Source organism: Cyprinus carpio, chromosome B24 (assembly GCF_018340385.1).
Source record: "Cyprinus carpio isolate SPL01 chromosome B24, ASM1834038v1, whole genome shotgun sequence".
Classification (NCBI taxonomy): domain Eukaryota; kingdom Metazoa; phylum Chordata; class Actinopteri; order Cypriniformes; family Cyprinidae; genus Cyprinus; species Cyprinus carpio.
This window is the reverse complement of record NC_056620.1, coordinates 18,840,783-18,860,775: the sequence shown is the minus strand read 5'-3', so window position 1 is coordinate 18,860,775 and position 19,993 is coordinate 18,840,783. Positions and strand designations below refer to the sequence as shown.

Genomic DNA, 19,993 nt, shown 5'->3' with positions numbered 1-19,993 from the left:
ATGTTTGTGTGTATGTACTATATATATTACATACATGCATACATAGCCTAAAATATCTTTATAATTTGCCTTTGCTTCAGTATAATGACAAGTTATATATTTGATTTATACTCTTGATTGATCAAAATTTGTTACCGAAAACACATTTTGATATTTTTTGTTACATAGTATTGTTTATTTTTTTAAATTATGATTATAATATTGTATTTATTTAAACATATAAATGTGTTTTGATGATAATCATTGGTAGTTTCAAATAAGTAGTTTGAAATAGATTTAATGGGTTTTTAACTTCAGAAAGTAGGCCTGTTTCATATTTTAAAAAAAGTATTCATCTCAAATCAATGTTTATGATCACCAAGTACCCTCAAGAGTGACAACTTGTCCCGTTATATTTAAAGTGTTTTGAACAGTCTAGATTTGTGTTAAAAGGCTGTTTTTGTGTCTGTGTCTGTCCTGTGTTGATGTCTGATGTGTGATGTAGCGTTTCGGTGTGTTATAAGACAGCGCTGGATCTCTCCCTCCCTCTCTTTCTCTCGTGTCCTGCGCTGCGCTGCGCTCACACTCACGCAGAGCGTCTCAGTTCTCCAGATCTTCATGACATCCAGCTTTATCCAGCTCATCCCGTCTTTTGTGCGCAGAGGAAAGACTTTAAAAGCGAGGGAAGGATATCAGGGTGCGTTCGAGGATCTCAGGAAGCTTTTCTCGTCCATCGGTGGAGTTTTTCCTTTGCGCGTCCACATGTGGAGAGACGCTGATGGTGATGCGCTTCTGGAGAGCTGATGCTGATGCTGAAGCGGGGCTGTGAGTGAGCCAACATCAGCAGAAAAGAAGTTAAGTGAGAGAAGAATACAAGAGGAGAAAAAAAGGAGAAGCTGTTGGGGCCCGAGCCAGAAGTTCATTAACAAAACCAATCGGACTTTTTTTCTCATCTGTAGAGGTGCCTCACCAACCTTCAAAATTTCGCCCAAAAGCAGACAGGAGGATCGGCCGGTGCTGACGCGACTCGTCAGCAGGAAGCGGCTGATCGCGGCTGGGGTGCTCGGTGTGGTCATGGTCCCTGGTGCTGGTGATCCTGATCCCGGTTTTGGTGAGCTCTGCCGGGACATCCGCCGCGCACTACGAGATGCTCGGCACCTGCAGGATGGTTTGCGATCCTTACGGTACCAAATCCCCGACCAGCACGGTCTCAGCAGACCCGGCCCGGGACAGCAGCCTTATGCAGTCTTTACCAACTTTTATACAAGGTCCGAAAGGTGAACCGGGACGGCCAGGGAAAGTGGGGCCGAGGGGCCCTCCCGGTGAACCCGGACCCCCCGGACCCCCTGGACCACCCGGAGAGAAGGGGGAACCGGGAAGACCTGGATTACCCGGGCAGCCGGGACCAAACATGGCAACCGGCGCCATCAGCGCGGCCACCTACAGCACCGTTCCCAAAATCGCTTTTTACGCAGGGCTCAAAAAGCAGCACGAAGGCTACGAGCTGCTGAAGTTTGACGACGTTGTCACGAATCTCGGGAATCATTACGACCCAACCACGGGCAAATTTACCTGCTCCATACCGGGAATATACTTCTTTACGTACCATGTGCTCATGAGAGGAGGAGACGGAACCAGCATGTGGGCTGATCTGTGCAAGAACAACCAGGTGAGTGCGCGCAAACACAGACACACAACTGAAAGCACTAAAATATTCTCCATATGACATAGGCTTCTTGTGGACAAATCCAGGTGTTTTACAAATAATGCAGCACCCTTTTTTTTTTCTTTTTTTTTTTTTTTGTAATTAATTTATTTTTTAACTAGTTTAATCATGGAGATATAAAATGCAGTTTATATGTGTGTGTGTGTGTGTATATATATGTATATGTATATATATATATGTGTGTATATATATATATATATATATATATATAATATATATATATATATATATATATATATATATATATAATATATATATATATACATATAAAATGATCAAAACACACACATACTAGTCAACATTTGAAGTGGATCAAAACCTTTCATCAAAGTTGTCCTAAAACCTAAAACAAAAACTTTTTTGATCCACTTCAAATGTTGACTATTTAACAAATAATATTAAACTTGAGTTCAAGTAGGAATTTGGATAGGGTTCACAGGTAGAGGGCTTAAAAAATAATTTTGTGTTGGATGCAGATTAACAAGGTGAAAATTAATAACTTGAATGAATTCACACCTAAATTGAAAACTTAAATAAACTGTTAATAAATGCAACAGCTTGAGCGAGTCAAATAAATTTTTCATGTTTCATGCAACACCAGGATCCAGCATGACATATATTAAGAACATTAAATTAATTATAATCTCATTAAAAGGTAAACCTGGCCAATATTGCTGGTTAGTTTTTTTTTTTTTTTTGCATGAAATGCTTAACAATCTCTCTCTCTCTCTTTCTCTCTCTCTCTCTATATATATCTACATTTTTTGACATACTTTAAACCACTATATAAATTAATACATTATACACACACACAAACACACACACATAATTTACATATGTATCTACATAATTTGTTAAGAAAATACAAAAGCTGCTGTAAAAAAGTTGCCAATTTTTGTAAAAAAAAAAATAAAAAAATAATCACATACACAAAAATTATGCATTTATGTAATTCATACATTGCAATGAAGCACAAAAGTTGAGTTAACACCGCCATACATACCACTGTTTTATGTCCTGGTGTATCTTAAACAAACAAATCTGCACTTCTCATTGATACAAAAGGTTTGCGGGTGTGGCCAATATGATAATATGAACATATATATTTACATATATGTGTTATACATTAAATATTAACTTATATTTACAATTGGTTACATAATATGATAACAATTGTAATATATTTCTTTAGCAAACACTCAGACTAAATAAACTTTTTTGCTGAGTCTCATGTGGGTCTATAAAGACCTTGAGACCTAATATATATATATATATATTATATATATATATATATATATGCTTTGATATCATATGCGTTTATATATATATATATATGTGCTTTCAGCGCCATCCCATCTGACAATGTTCCTCTCTTCCCGCAGGTCCGTGCCAGCGCCATCGCCCAGGACGCAGATCAAAACTACGACTACGCCAGCAACAGTGCTGTTCTTCATCTGGAGCCCGGAGACGAAGTCTACATCAAATTAGACGGGGGTAAAGCCCACGGGGGAAACAACAACAAGTACAGCACCTTCTCTGGTTTTATTATATATGCCGATTAGGACATACGCACCTACTCCAGACGGTCTATCTCGTCCCCCTCTGCTATTCCTCTTCCTTTCTTTCTTTCTTTTTTTTTTTTGGCATAATTTTCCTTTGGGCCCAGGGCAAGCAGACAGACCTGCTCATACACCCCTCATCATTAGTCTGTAGATGTGGGTTTGAAGGCAGAACTCTTTGCCCTGCAATCCAAAAATCAAGAGAGAACCAAAAAGAAAAAAAAAAGACCCGGAGAAAGAAGCACTTCATCACTGAGGAAAGATGTACCGAGGAAACGAAGCTACTGAGGAGTTTACTGTGTGTCTTTCTATGTCTGTGGCCATCAAAGAAGCCTGTGAGATGTTTTCTAATATGTAACCTGACATAATCAGCTATATGTGCAATAATGTAAACTACGATATTAGTTAATCAGAAACCATCTCGGTCAGTCAGATGCCTGAATGAGTTGCTTATCATGATGCATTAGCCCAAATTTCATCATCTTCCATTAGAGATCCAGTGTAACCTGACCAAAATGTTCCTCTTGCATAATATATATCTGCTAAATCGCTGCAGATATTTATTCCCTGACTGTTTGTGAGTGCTAATTATGAATTAGGGACATAAAACAAAACAATATACCTTGGTGGTAATGGCATGCCGTGAAATTATATTCCAGAATAGCTAAAGCTTTCAGCATTTTACTTTTAGTCTGCCGTGTCAAAAGCCCTTTTTTTAGATGTGTAATGTTAGTTGGCATCTTTTATTGCACACAGACGTACTAGACCGAGAAGGAATATGTTTCTTGTGATATTTAGAGCACTATGCAGAGTATGGGTGTTAATATGTAAATGTGTATCTATCTTCAGAGATTTCCAGAATGTGATTAATAATATTGCAAATTATTTTTAATGTAAATATGGTAATGGATTTCTTTTTTGTTTGTTGTTGTTTTAATATGAAAGAGCATCAGGTGAGCGTTATGTATCTGTGTCACTCTCAACTCCAGGTTGGGATGGCAGGGAAATGTGTGTGATGAATTATTATCCGAGGATTATATTTCTGTTCCTGTCCTGCTGCTGTAATTCTCATTCACATCTACAGCCCTCCAAACACATTTTCCATTAAATGGAAATTTGATCAGATATGTGCATTTTCTTCATTTTATGTATCAGTTTCTATATGCATGTTCATTAGGGAAAACTGTTCGTATACATGCACTCTCAGAAAGGTTGAAAGGTTCTTTGGGGAACCAAAAATGGTTCTTCTATGGCATTTCATACATCATACAATGTATGAAGGTTTCATAGGACTGAGTGAATGTCTGAACAGCACTGGAGTTTGGGGTGAATGTCATCGCCGGACCAGAGCTTATAAACAGTTCCTGTATGCTAGTAAATATTTTTACCTTCTATCAAACTCAAATGGAAGATGTTTGTTTCTCCAGGTCCAGTGAGTCTGGCTTTATATGGTTCTTCTGAGATTAAAATTTTGATGGTGGACGTTGAAGGTCAGATGGAGGACTCACTCACACACTCCAGATGGAGGTCTGGCCTCTGCAGCTGTGAATGAACCAAAATGAATCACTCCAGATGTATTCAGTCGTTTAATAATGTCAAAGAGATACTGGACGCATCTCAGTGATAGAGATGGATGTTTGGTGGAGTATACATATACGCTGTCTCAAAGTTGATATAAAACAATTGCATACATTTCCCTTCATGCATTAAGTTTTATTTCATAGGGAATGTGTGTGTGACCGGGCCAATCAGCGAGGGGTCAAACAGGAGTCAAAGCTCTGTGTAAAACATTCACCAACCATAAAGATCCCTGACATAAAGACAGCCTTTTATAATGAGCTCGCACTCTTTCTACCTCTTTATTTCACTTTCCTTTTTCCCTTACAGTATATACACTCAGAAATCAAAAGGGAAAAATAATTAAAAGCCATTAAAAACAATTATAGGCTCAAATATACATTGTGACAATAGGATAATAATATTTTATAATATAATATTTTTCTCATTTCTATTATTTTAAATCTATTTTTAAGTCTTATGGACAATTTTTAAGTCCATTTTAGTCCATACATTTTTTTTCTCTTTTCCCCGGTTCAAACTAATTTTTTTTTTTTTTTTTTTTTTTTTTTTTTTGTGCAAAGACAATGATTTTATTTTTTATTTTATTTTTTGCATGACAAATAAACCTCTTTTACTCAAATATGAAGAGACAACAAGGTCTATTTTTAAGGACCATTAATTAATTATTTTTTATTTTTTTCTTCAAATATTATGTAATGAAATTTTGTTGTTGTTGTTGTATTGACACTTTTTAATGACATAAGCACTAAAATTCTCAAAATTTTCTGTACAATGATAATAATAAACCAAAACTCAAAAATAAATCATCCAGAAAAATCCAGGGAATCCAGGCTTTCGTAATTATGAAAATTGTCACAATCATGTAAAAATATTTTTACTTGTGAATATAATGTACTGTAAAAAAAAAATAAATAAATGGCTCAGCCATGTAATATTACTAGTGCTGTCAAACGATAAATAGTTTTTTTAAATAAATAAAATTAAAGGTTTTGTTTACAGAATATGTGTGTGTACTGTGTATATTTATTATGTTTATATAAATACACGCATGCATGTATATATTTAAGAAAAATATGTTATGTTTATATATATATATATATATATATATATATATATAAAAATATAAATATACAAAAATATATATATAAAAATATAAATATTTTCAAAATATATACATGCGTGTGTGTATTTATATATACATAGTAAATATACACAGTACACACACATATTATGTAAACAAAACTTTTCTTTTGCATGTGATTTATCGTTTGACAACACTAAATGTTACATTACATTTCCATACTCTAGTTTTTACTCTAATCTAATCTATTATATTGTTTATAAAGAGAGTGTTTTACCTGAGGATTTTTTATAACCTTATTTCACAAATCATCCACAAATATTAACAGATCTGATAAATAAAGACTTAACTAATCTTCTTCTATAACGTCTTGTGTGCGCTCAGCTTCAGAGGTCACAGAGTAACATGTTGTGCATGTCGATCCAGGGCTCAGAGGATTTGTTCAGGGTCAGTTCCTCATCCAACTGCAGACCAAGGCCAAGAGCCATAGAATTTGTCCCTCTTTATGTGACTAAACAAAATCTTTTCTGCGCCCCTGAACGGATGTCATTCATCACCAGGAACCCTGTCCAAGAAGCCACCTGTTCAATCCTTTCACAGGGCGACCGCGACGGACACATCACTCAACATCAGTCACCTTTCACCCAGGATACTGTCCTCATGACCAGACGACGTGAAGAGATTTCCAAACACAGCTCGCTCAACTAATTAGACATGCGTAACATGTCAGAAACGTTTATGGTCAATTTGTCTCTCTGCTTGAAAAGATGTCAGGCGACCACAGCTTTTTAATAATTAGTTTATTATTTCACATTGAACAGGTCTAATAGTCAGAGAAGCAGTGATTGGCTGTAAAGAAGTGGGGGTGTGGTCAACAGCTAAAAATGACTAATCACAGTATAATAATAATATATTATATGAATAAAATTATAGAATTTTTAAAATACAAAATAAAATAAAAATATATGAGTATATACTTTTTAAAATTTTAAATATAACTACTATAATTATTTAATATATAATTACATTATATATATATATATATATATATATATATATATATATATATATATATATATATATATATAAAATACATAATAATAGTATAATCAGTTCAGAATGTCTAATCACAGTGTAATATACAGTATATATATATGTGTGTGTGTGTGGTGTGTGTGTGTGTGTGTGTGTGTGTGTGTGTGTGTGCGTATATTAGTGCTGGGCAACAATTAATCGTGATTAATCACATCCAAAATAAACGCTTTTGTTTATATAATATGTGCATGTACTGTGTTTATTTTGGATGCGATTAATCTCGGTTATACACACACACACAAATAAAATAATAATAAAAAATATTTTTTATGTTATTTTTATATAATTATTTTATTGTGATATTTTTTTTTTTGTGTGTGTGGTCAACAATACAGAATTAATCATTATAATAAAAAATTTGATATTTTAAATAAAAAATAAATATTTGTATTTTATCTTTACATATTTTTAATTATATATTTTAACATAACTATATATTTATTGCAAAATAAAATATAAATATTATAAAAGGGTTTTATCATATATATATATATATATATATATATATATATATATATATATATATATATAAAACAATAAAATCAATAATATAAAAAGGAAAGTTTATATATATATATATATATATATATATATATATATATATATATATATATATATATATATATATATATATAGTATACTATATTATACTACACACACACTAAATGTAAGCTATAAGTCTTCATAGACTGCAGCCTGGGTAGGAGTTTCTTTTCTAGCTCTTATATTGACACAAATCTTCTTACAGGTGGACCAGTGTAAATATGAGCCCTTGATATGAATTTATGGGCCACGTCTGTACAAAACCCCAGTGCACAGTTTATGAGCTAATTATGCAAACACTAAATAAAATTGCACCACTATGAAAGGTCATCCTCTCACTTATGACTCAGTCGCTCATCATTCGGTGCCCTGCATCAGTTACAGTGAGCCGCCATCATCAGATCTTCATCTGCAGGACGCATCGAGATGCAAAAAACAACAGGTTTGACTGGAGGTTTGTTACACACACTCATGGGGCCGAAGCTAAAATTGTTTGACTGGATCTTAAAGAATCTTTAAGCTGTCCTGAGTTTCCCTCGAATGCTTTGTGAGTTTAAATACGCTGCTCCTCTTTGTCCTAGTCACTCTGGTGTGTTGGCCCAGAAAACCTCATCCTACTTCTTTGCTCTCGTATTTTTCTCTTCCTAGGCGTCTGTATGCGAATATGTGTATGAGAGATAAAAATAGTCTTGTCAGGAATAAACCATGCCTGATCATAAAGTGGTTGCATCTTTTGATGAGAAAAAGACTGAATCTTAAATACAGGTTTAAAGCACAACACTGTATATTTTTTAAATAAGAAGTCTCAATTGAAATATGACTTATCGTGTACACACACACACACACACAGAGTTGCACAGGACCCATGGGTGTCATTACTGGGAGAGAAAGAGAGAAAGAGGGTCTCTAGGACAAAATTCAATACAGATTGATAAAAATGCTGAGGGAATACATTGTGTATCATTCATCTAGAAGTGCTAGTAAAAGGAATTGGACGATTGTAGGCCTGCGGACCGGAGGAGGAGAGGCAAAATCAATCTGTATTGTTCATTTCTGAGAGGCGTTATAGCTACAGGACATTCATAATACTGGCATGTTGTGCTACTTATTGAGGATCACAAACAAGATTCGAGCCAGTATTTCAGTTGAGGTTCACAGAGCTCTAAATCCATCTTCAGATTCTTCCTTATGTCTTGTCTTGAGAGTATCATATGGATAATGTACCATCACATGATATTCAGCTGTGAAAAAATAGCTTTTAAAGGGATGGTGCACAAAAAAATAAAAACGTTGCCACTTTCTCACACTCGATTACTATCTGGCTTCAGAAAACTTGGAGTATTTTTAATGGTGCTTTTTGCATTTCAGCCCTCGCGCATTTCCATTATATTAAAAGCTTGAAGAAAGAAAGTCAGTAAATGACTGAATTTCCGTCCCTTTAATAAAAGATAATCAGCGTCAAACTGCATAAATAATTAGGTCTGTGTGCATTGTGTAAATTGGCTATAATTTTTTTTTTTTTATTTAGGTTTTTTATTTTTTGGGGCTAGTGAGTGAGAAAGTTGAAAGAGAGAAAAAGAGTGGAGGAAGTGTACTGTTCTTACTGGATCAATGCATGTGTGTGAATATCTACAAGCGGGACATCAGATACACTCATATTTAAGCATATCAAGGTCAAGGAGAGAGAAAACTATGAGAGTGAGAAGGTTCGAGTAACGTTAAGTAGGTCCCTCATGCAGCAAATATAATGATTGCTGTCACAGACACAAACACCTACACTATATATAGCTGAACACAGACATACTGTACTCTCATGCTCACCAAGCCTGTACTTTTTTTTAATCAAAAATACAGTTATATTGTGTAATAGTTTTACAATTTAAAATCAGTTTTCTTTCTGAATATATTGTAAAATGTAATTTAATTCCTGTGATGCGCAGCTGCATTTTAAGCATCATTAATGCAGTCTTCAGTGTCACATGATCCTTCAGAAATCATTCTGATTTGCTGCTCAAGAGACATTTCTGATTATTATCAATGTTGAAACAGTTGTGTTGCTTAATATTTTTTTTTGTGGAACCATGATAAGATTTTTTCCAGGATTCATTTATTTGAAAAAGAAATCTTCTACACAATATTTTTTTTTGTTTTTGCTCAGAAATTACTAGTAAGTTTCACAAACAATCACAACAAACAAAAAGTAACACAATGAATTCAATTATGAGTTTAATGAAATTTTGAAGTAGATTTTTTTTAGGTAAAACATACACAAATATTATGTATAAATTATGTTTTACAATGTAAGAAGGTAAAAGTTTTTACAGTCACTTTCAATCTAATAAAAGTGATTCAAAAATTACTTCTTTGTAAAAAAAACAAAACAAAACCCGACCAAACCTTTGAACATTGATACTAAAATATAAACATATGGCTGCACATACATTCTACATTACAAATAAAACACTACAGACTACAATTAATTATTTAAAATGTTACAAGTGAATTTAGGCATCACAGCATCATAATAAAAAATGGATATTCATTTTGAGATTTGCTAAGGATTAGAAATGTCCTTCAACACATTTAATATATTATTAAATTACAATTAATCGTTTTTAAAGATTACATTTGGAAGAGCTTTAGATCATGTCACAGGTAATGTAAATGTAAATGCAGAATAAATGAGCATGCACAATTAAATATCCAATATTTAAATGAAATTAAATCATAAATAAAAATAAATATATAAATAATAAAAATAATTAAATCACTAAATGTAAAAAGATATCTCTAATAACTTCTGAAACCCCTTGAAGGCATTTGAAAAAATAAAATTATATTTCTTTTGTTGAAATACTGTACTTCCGTACTGAAGCAGAAAGCTTGGCATGTAAGTGCAAATCAACATATATTTTCAAAATTTTTAGGGGCATACTAGCATACAGATTTACATTTATTAATTTAGCAGACACTTTTATCCAAAACATCTTACAAATGAAGAACACAGATGGCCTCAAACTTAATAGACAGGGATTAAAAGCCACAAAACTCCAGTTCTGACCAATTTTGGGTCTTCAAACAATGAAGTGAGCAGTGAGGAGAATTCCACATTGAACTCTATCCTTCATCTGCAGGGTTTGATTTCCAGACTAGCGAGTGTCTCTGGTGGTGTGTATGAATACCAAACAAGCCAGTGGCTGTGATAGCAGATGACCCTGTCTGAGCTAGATGGACTCTGAGATCTTAAAGCTCTGTTTGGAAAACAGTTTGGGCTGCTGACACTGTTGTCCCTGACAAAGCTCCAAGGAGGATAATTAAAACCCAACACGGAACCATCTCTGACAGCCTAAAATCCTCCTGGACTTTGACGGATCCACAGTGAAAAAACCAATATGTCCAATTACCTTTCCCTGCCCCACCCCCCACATCCCTCAGTCAAACACAGACAGAGAGAGAAATGAAAGAAATGCATTTCGATCCTCATCCTTAAACCAAGACATTAAATTACGAAGCTTTAAATTATGAAAATTATTGTGGTAAAATAAATAAAAACAAAACATTACAGCTTATGTATAGATTAGGGCTGCGCAATTACTTTTTAATATTGTCTATTAAACCTTTAATTGGTACGATCACACCAGAGCATTCAAATCAGTGTTTGCACTGCCAATGATTCAAAGAGAGCAAATGTCATGTATATGTATGAAACAGCTTCACAGACAGTGAAGTCTTTATTATAAAAGCCTTTTTCGGCCATGGGATTAAAATAAATAAATAAATAACGTGATTGTGAATTTTTTTCTTGCAATACAGAATTTTCTTCGCAATTCTGAGAAAAAAAGTAGTCTAAACTCACAATTCCGAGTTTAATTCTCACAATTCTGATAATATCTCACAATTCCTTTCTTTGTTTCTGGGACAGAATAAAAAAATAAAAACTTTTTAATATCACAATTCTCTTTTTCTCATATAATCATAATTGCAAAAAAAAAAAAGTATGCATTGTGTGATAAAAAAGTCGCAATTAACTTTTTTATTTATTAAAGTTAATATACTTTTCAACACCGTTATTGTTACAAAATTCGAATTATCACTAGGGAGAAAAGTTACGTTTGGATATAAACATTAATGTCTGTGGTAGCAATCAAAATTGAGTAAATCATGTTTTGAAAATAACTTGATGCTTCAAGTAAAGATTGTATCATTGCACTGTTTCACCAGTAGGTGGCAACAAGTGACTGGTATTTTTTTTTTTTTGAATCATCCATTCAAAAGATTCGGTACAAAAACATTGATTCATACAGTAATGAAACAAATGAAGTCATTGATTTATTCACTCAATTTGAAATCATTGATTTATTCACACAATTAAAAAATTGTTCAAAATAATGAAATATTTTTAAATAGACTGCGGGAATTAACCTAGCTAACAGGGAACGTTCTGGCAAGTTTTTAAACAAACGTTCTTCCAATATTATAACATTCCAGTAATGTTCGTTCAGAGTTATCTGTTCATTAATAATATTCTTAAACCATTACCACAAAAACATTTTAAATTTTCCTGAAACATTTTAGTTTGATGTTCGTCATCAACTTCAAAAAATGTTTTAAAATTACCTTCCAGTAATGTTTTCTCTAATGTTCACATAACCAAGGAAAAAGTGCCTTTTTAAAATTTAAAATACTATATTTTGAACATTCAGAAAAAAATAAAAAAAAAATTAAATAAACATTTTAGTAAATTACATTTAATTTTTTTTAAGTTGACATGTTTTAGAATCATGAAAGAATCATGCAACACTAGAAGTACTTTTTATCATTCATTTTATATTCTACATTTTAAAGAGCACTTACAATTAAAACCTCAAATCCAGTAATGGACATGCATTGTGCTAATTTCCCAGAATTCCCTATTGTATTACTGACAGCGCTGTCACAAGTGATGCATGCATTTGGGGAACATGAAGCCATCTGATGCTTCGTAAACAACTGATGTCTGTGGTGGCAGAGATCAGGACGACACACACACATTAACACACACTGGCCCTCTCTTCCCTACCTTGATGTTATCATTTGTGACAGTGCTGTGGAACTATTTGGATGGGGATGTGATACACGGCTCTCCATGCTTATCAAATCTCCCAGAGAGGAGACTATTAACTCAGAGCAAATTGTGCCATGTAGCTTAAAGGGGCTTGTCTGTTTCAATATCCCTAATATCTCTATTTGTTGTTGGAGTGTAAAGAAGTCTGCTGTGCTCTGTTAGGATGAGTGATGGAAAAAGCACATTTGTCATGGCTTCTCATCGAGTATTACACACACACTCTCTCTCTCTGTCTGTGTGTGTCTTGAGAACCTATGGAAGGCATTTCTGCCACAGAATTAAAAAAAAATATATAAAAAAGGATCCTCATCTCGCAATCTTATGTAAACATCAAATTTTTTTTTTTTTTTTTTGTCTGATCATGTCTGTTAGTGTTCACTGAACACATATTCTGCATGGCACACTTTCAGATATTGTGAAAATATCAAAACCCCGCAGAAAATGTTCTACTCCACTTCAAAGTGTTACAGTGTTTCCAATTGCTGTGACTTTTTTCTACCTTTGCATGCATTCTCAGCCACCCGTCCTGATAATTGCCATTAGTGTGATTTGTGCACACTTTATGAGACACTTTGATTAGAAAGTGTCTAATAAAGACATTTAAGGATTTTAGGGACTTATCCAACATAGGTGTGCACATTATTTTCCCATTAATTATTTAGCAAACTATTTTGCAAGCAATTAGCTCCTTATAGCGTCATTGCAAAAACTCTCACAATCTCTTATTGGTTTTGAAAAGAAAAGCCCTTTTCCAGTTTGTTCAGAGAACACCTGTAGTAACAGATAAATTAACAACAAGTTACCTTTTTTTTTATTTCCAAGCCATTAGTATGGAATCTGTACACTTTTCCTGCATGGTTTTTGCCCTGCATTTGAAGGAAACTGTGTGGAATAGATACAAACATGGACAAAAATGTAAAGCAAAGCATTTTTAACATATATAATCAAAAAACATAAACACGCAAGGTATTCATAGAATTCTAGGAACAACAGATATCCAGATTCAGTGGAAATTTGCTGATGCTATACTTTATAAATCCCCCCAAAATAAAGACATTTGCCTAATTGGTTTTTGTTTATGAGTAAACTGACTAGCAATAATTAATGTTGGCCACTTAGTCATAAATATCTATATATTTGAACTTATTGACAGAGTTTTTATTCATTTCAAATTAAAAATGATCGAATGTGATGTTAGATTTAATAATCAATTTTGTGTTTTGATCATAAACACAGTCGTGTTTTGATCAGAAACACAAGAGTTTGCAAATCTTAACTAGATTTTGATTTATTTTAAGCAGATTGGGCATTTAAGCCACATTACCAGTGTTGCTATTGTTAACTAAAACTAAAACCATTAATTAAATTAAATAAAACAAAAATAAAATAAAACAAAACTAAAAAACAAAACAAAAAAAAAAAAAATTAAATTTATTTTAATTTAAAAATACAAACTAAAGATAACCTGATATAAAAATACATTAAAGCTAAATACAATATAAACATGAATAACAAATGACAAAGGCACAAGAGAAAGTACTTAAGCAAAAATTAAAATGAATAATATATATATATATATATATATATATATATATATATATATATATAATATATTATTATATATATATATATAAAAGCTATTATTAATAAATACCATAATAGTACTGTATATAAATAACGGTACAACAACACTGAATATAACACAGTCAAGAGTTTTGCATAAATGCACAATAATATTTACAGTAGATGCTGATATTCAGACCAACAGCACAATTACAATATCACTTTTATCACTTTTATACATCAGTTAATATTAACTTATATTTCAGATTCAGTATTGCAAGTTACTCTGTTTATGTTTATTGCTTCAATAACTTCAGCCATCTGAATTTTTAAAGCACACGTGTGTTGCAGACAGACAGATAGACAGACAGACAGACAGACAGACAGACAGGTGTGTGAATGCATCTAGACTAAAAACAAAGATCACAGGCCCTGAGACATTGATGTCCTGGTGGCTTTCTCATTCCATGACTCGTCGCTTTGAGACAAGACATGTCAAATCACAGCCTCACCATCACAAGTGCTCGTAGCGTATGTCCATCAAGGAGGATGTGGGGTCAAACAGGAAACGAGCTGGCACCACCGACTAAAAACCAGTGCACAAGGCAGTCTTGGGAATAAAGTGAACTTTGGACAGGCTAGACAAGCCAATCAGGGGCCACACAACCCTAATGGGCTCCTGTTCCTCCAGTCGCCATGACAACACAGAGCCTGACACATTTACAATGACATGACGCTTCAGTTCGGTCTTCTCTGACAGAAAGGAAGTGACAGAGAGGAAGAGACTCGTTGTTCCATCTCTCTTGCTTATCAGGGGAGCTAGTTGCAACTGTGTCATGCTTTAACACAACTAAATCACCCAACTGAGCCAATCATCAGAGTCTAAAATATTCTGGAGCCAGAGGAAATGACATCATGTCAACATAAGAACATGCACAGATCCACTATCAACTTCATCTTGAGCTGTGGCATCAAAGGCAGAAGACAGGAAAAAACACTTGAGAGCGCCGCCTTCCAAAAACATGCACGGTTAAAACCCCTGCTATAATTTTATGAAATATTAGCAATATAATTTGCAAAACATTTTATTTTGTTAGGATATACAGTGTTTGCTGGTTAGAAGCAGCACTCCCCACTGCTGAATCTTCAGTGCCACGGCAAAAGATTTCTTATTTTATTTTTTAGTTTTGAATCTGAGTTTGCAGTCTGTAATGTGATGTAGGCCTAATGGAAGACTGTGTACCATGAAAAAAAATAGCAAGAAACATCTTTCTGTTGAGTTGTCCTACCTGGCTGCATGTGTAGGCTAAACGTCATAAAACACGAAGACAGTTCCCAAACAAATATATATTACTGTAGTTGGAATTCCGCAACGTTAATTATTCAAAAAACTATTTTTTTTTGTTGTTGTTATAAAAAAAAATAAAAAATAAGCATATTGTACAATCAACAGGACATAGGCTAAATAAACGTCTCAGAGGTAGGCTATATTCAAAGAAAAAAAAAAATACAGAAAAAAATGGTCTGCATCTTAAACAATTGTCTAGTTCATAGGCTATTGCTTTCAAGTATTACAGTTAAAAACAAAAAATTAAATGTCAATTTTAAATTGTTCAAGTATTTTTTATTCAATTGACTTTATAAATATGATTCCAAACAAGTTTAGTAATTAAATTGAAAAATATATATATAAATACAGTACTACATTATCAGCTTCCATTGTGAAAGATTTGATCACAGCAAAAATTGGAGACCGCTTTTGGAGACGATTTCTTTAATGAACTGAATCGATCAGACCTTTTACTGAACTGAACAACATCTGACTCACTGAACTGAACATTATGGGCACCATGTTATGACACAGACATATTTTTGTGTCAGTAATGTAGACTTACTGTTATAGAATATTCAAGCTCTACTGTACGTCCAACTCACCATCCAGTAAAATAAAGAAACATAAACAGAGCAGAGTTACATAAACAGATGTAAGGGAGTTAAGAAAATAGAAAGAAAAGGACATGAAGAGCGAGCGTTTGAGGGCACAACATCACCACCACCGTGGTTTTCCTTCATTCTTCACTTATCCATGGAAAGATTGAAGTAAAGTCACTGGCCACAGAAGAAGATATATCAATTGTGGCACCTCTGGATGGAACGTTTTGCATTTAATTAGTATGAGACACGCTGGAGAATGCTGAATTATCTGAAGACACCACTGCGTAGAGCAGCAGTCAGGTTGTCTGTTAAGACTCTCCGCGTTCAGTTATCAGGACGCACTGTCCATTTATTCTGTGTGTTCACTTAATTTCGCTCAACGGCCTCTTGTAAGGTGCAGGACATCTGATAGCTAATTATTTGGCAGCTAGCTGAAGCTGCCGGATCTCAGCAAAAGCCTTGATTCTGCTAACAAAATCCACTTTACATCCTAAATGTCTGATAGTGTAGCTGAACCGGTTTTAGCAATTCTGATAAGCATAGGCTCATCAGTCTGGTAGACAAGGAAAAGAATTAGACAATGAGAATGAAGTAAAATCTCTTACCTTGTTGTGGGTAGATCGAAAATATCTCTCAAAACCAGCCTGGAACAATATTTGGCACCGAGGATGGATCATTACATGACCCCTCAGGCCTGCGAACAGGGAACAGTATTGACTTTGCGAGTCCCAATGGCCGTGTATCTTTGCTTGCTCTTCTTTGCTGTATAAGAACTATAGAGTTGGATAATAGGGGATCTGAAGCTTCCTGTAAAGGAGGTTTATTGATCGCGACAGTGGTCAGACCCCTATTTGTCCAACTGGTATTAAACACTCCCACCTCTCTATATTTAAAGGTTGATAAAAAATACATGGACTGTGGCAGTAATGGTTTATATAACAGAACTCAGATGATTAGGCCATCGTTTTAATGTGTGTGTACACAGAACATCAGTGTATTTCCCTTCAGACGTATCCTTTGCCCTGTTCATAAAGACAGATGTGGTAGGACAGCAAAGGTGGAAATGATTTGGGAACGATCGAAGGAATTACTCAGATATCACAGAAAAAGACACTCACTGTTCACTACTCACTGGTGCAACCAAAAGAATGGCTACTGGATCTGAATTGCTTCCTATTTCCTCATATATGACGTTAAAAATATATACTTTTTGAAGTATCAATAGTTTCAATATGGCACTTGCCCTTTTTGAAATTTACTAACAATTTCTGAGTGTAACATTTTTTAAAGTAAATTCTATACCATTTTTTGTGTACATTACTCCACTAATACAGTTCAATTAATGTGTGTATAAGAACGAGTGATTGGATTGTACACTCATTGTTTGTAAACTCATTACTGAAGTGCATTATGGGATTAAATGAGTGCACTAGATCAGCGCTTCCCAAACCTGTCCTGGAGGCCCCCCTGCCCTGCACCTTTTGTATGTCTCTCTTATCTAACACACCTGATTCCACTCATCAGCTCGTTAGTAGAGACTGTGCAAACTAAACTGGGTGTGTCTGATTAGGGAGACATACAAAATGTGCAGGCCAGGGGGTCCTCCAGGAGAGGTTTGGGAAGCACTGCACTAGATAATGTCCACTATGGTTTCAAACACCACTGTCCCTTCAAATAGTGCACTATAGGCAACCCGATCTCATGAGAAAACTATTTTTGGCGATTTCATATGAATTTGCACTATTTGATTCATACAGAAATGTATGATTTTTAGAAGAAGTGCAAGCACAAAGGTTCAAAACAGATCATACGAAAACATACACGAGATTGAATGAATTCATAGAATTATTCAATAGTTGGCCAAAATGTAAATGAAAGCATGTTTTGCGAAAAGGGGGTGATTTTGGACAAAGCCAAAAAGTCAATGAATGAATCAGTGAATCGTCTTTTTAGTGAATCAAAACATCAAACACTGATGAAAACCTCTACCACTTTTGGTCTTGGTGATGACTCTGCTCAGCTATTTATAAAGGTAAGTTATGTTTCAGAAACATTTCAAATGAACAATAAAATCTGATAACAGTATGATTCGCTGTATATCACTATATATTCCTTGTCTTCTTAATTAACCATACATGCATGGCATAGACTGCACACATAGCTTTTCTGACACTTTAAGCAAAGGCGCTCAGCCAGGTCAATAGGAAACAAAATGTTTATCTTGCCCTGTGAGAGCTCTCTCTATCTCTCTCTGTTGTTTAATCTGAACTGTAGATGAAAACACACACACTTGTTTAGGATAGCTTTCATGTCTTTAGCTCTCTCTCTCTCTCTCTCTCTCTCTCTCTGTCTCATGAGCAGAACTGCACTGAGGGGGTCAATTGCTCTAAAGCCAATTTGTTAGCAGTGCATGCCTCACTGTGCTGCCCCTCACTACATCACAGCTGTTTGGAGAGGTTCACACAGATCACACACACTTGTCTTAAAGTCATGTATACCGTACACACTCCTGAAGCATGAAATTCACATGCCCCCGGTCATGAAACAGTCCTGATACCTGATACTTTACACAAAGAATGAACACAATGATACAATACCTTATGTTCAAATTGATATTTTTTTGGACTGTCAAGTGCCCAGATTTACAATAAATATTTAAATTTTTCACATTTTACTGCACAAATGCAAAATAACTGCAAGAAAGATAGAAAGCAAGAAAGAAAGTAAAAGAAAGAAAGCTGGATTCCCCAAAATATCAATCTTCATCTGATTTCATGTTGGCAGTTTCACCTGATGTTTGACTCCGAGATGTTCACCTCATTTTTCTTTAGTTTAAATTAACAAAAATGATTTAATTAATAAAAATGATAAAAAAAATTAATAGACTTAGTAATAAAAATGGCAAAACACAAAAAAACGTTAAAATGAAAAAAAATTAAAAAATAAAATAAAGTATAGCACGTGCACCTCTCCTCAAAAGTTGCATGATCTGAGTTATCATTCATCTTTACAGTATGATGTCAGGGGTGTTGTCCTCTTCAGTATCCCACTGGGACATCTGCTCTCAGGAAAAAAAGCAACTTTACACGAGACGAAGATGAAAACAAAACAAAAATCAAAATTCAATTTCTGTGGATCTGTTGCATATAACTATTAATAGAGCGGCAGACTTGAGACAGGACACAGACAGATTAGGGGCTCAGAGCCAGTGGGCATGATGGGTAATGAAACTAGTACAGCACTCAGTGTTCATTGTTTGTTTGCGTGAATGAAGGTCTCCATTGAGAAGCTTGTGTATTTTTCATGTGTCATATGCTGCGGGGATCAATGGGAGTAATAAATACGCTTTGCCGCGCGCACATACGCACGCTTTATAATCGACAAATGTTTTTCGTTGCATCACTTGACACGATCTTTGCTTTCACTGTTGTGATTTTTAAATAAAAACGTGTCTATTCAAACCCAGACAGACGCGAACCAACAGGAGATTATCTTTGTCTTCCTCTTTTTCCTCCTCTTTATCTTCCTCTATCGTCAGTGCTTCTTCTCCAGCCTCTGGGCCACAGTGATGAATAGAACAGTGATGAATAAAGATGGCTCATACAAGTTTCAATCACCATGGAAACGCAGCACTCCCAGGGATTTAAGAGAAAGAAGCTGACGCCCAAATCTGTGAGGAATGTTCCGGCACGCTCCAGAGGAGCGCGGTACAGCTATGCCCCTCTCTCTCACGTCGCGATACCGAAAAACACACTTTTGTAACCCTGCCATGCCGCCAAGACGAAGTGCGCGTGTGCTCTGAAGTCTTCTGAGGAGATAGAGGGACG

General features: G+C 34.6%; 1 protein-coding gene across 1 annotated transcript; it reads left to right on the top strand.

Moving 5' to 3' along the window:
• Positions 1-1,126: 1,126 nt before the first annotated feature.
• Positions 1,127-4,956, top strand: LOC122142244 (complement C1q-like protein 3). The gene is made up of 2 exons (XM_042752175.1): positions 1,127-1,648; positions 3,088-4,956. Exons 1-2 carry the CDS (start codon positions 1,127-1,129, stop codon positions 3,265-3,267), a joined length of 702 nt encoding a protein of 233 aa, XP_042608109.1. The 3' UTR covers positions 3,268-4,956.
• Positions 4,957-19,993: the final 15,037 nt, after the last annotated feature.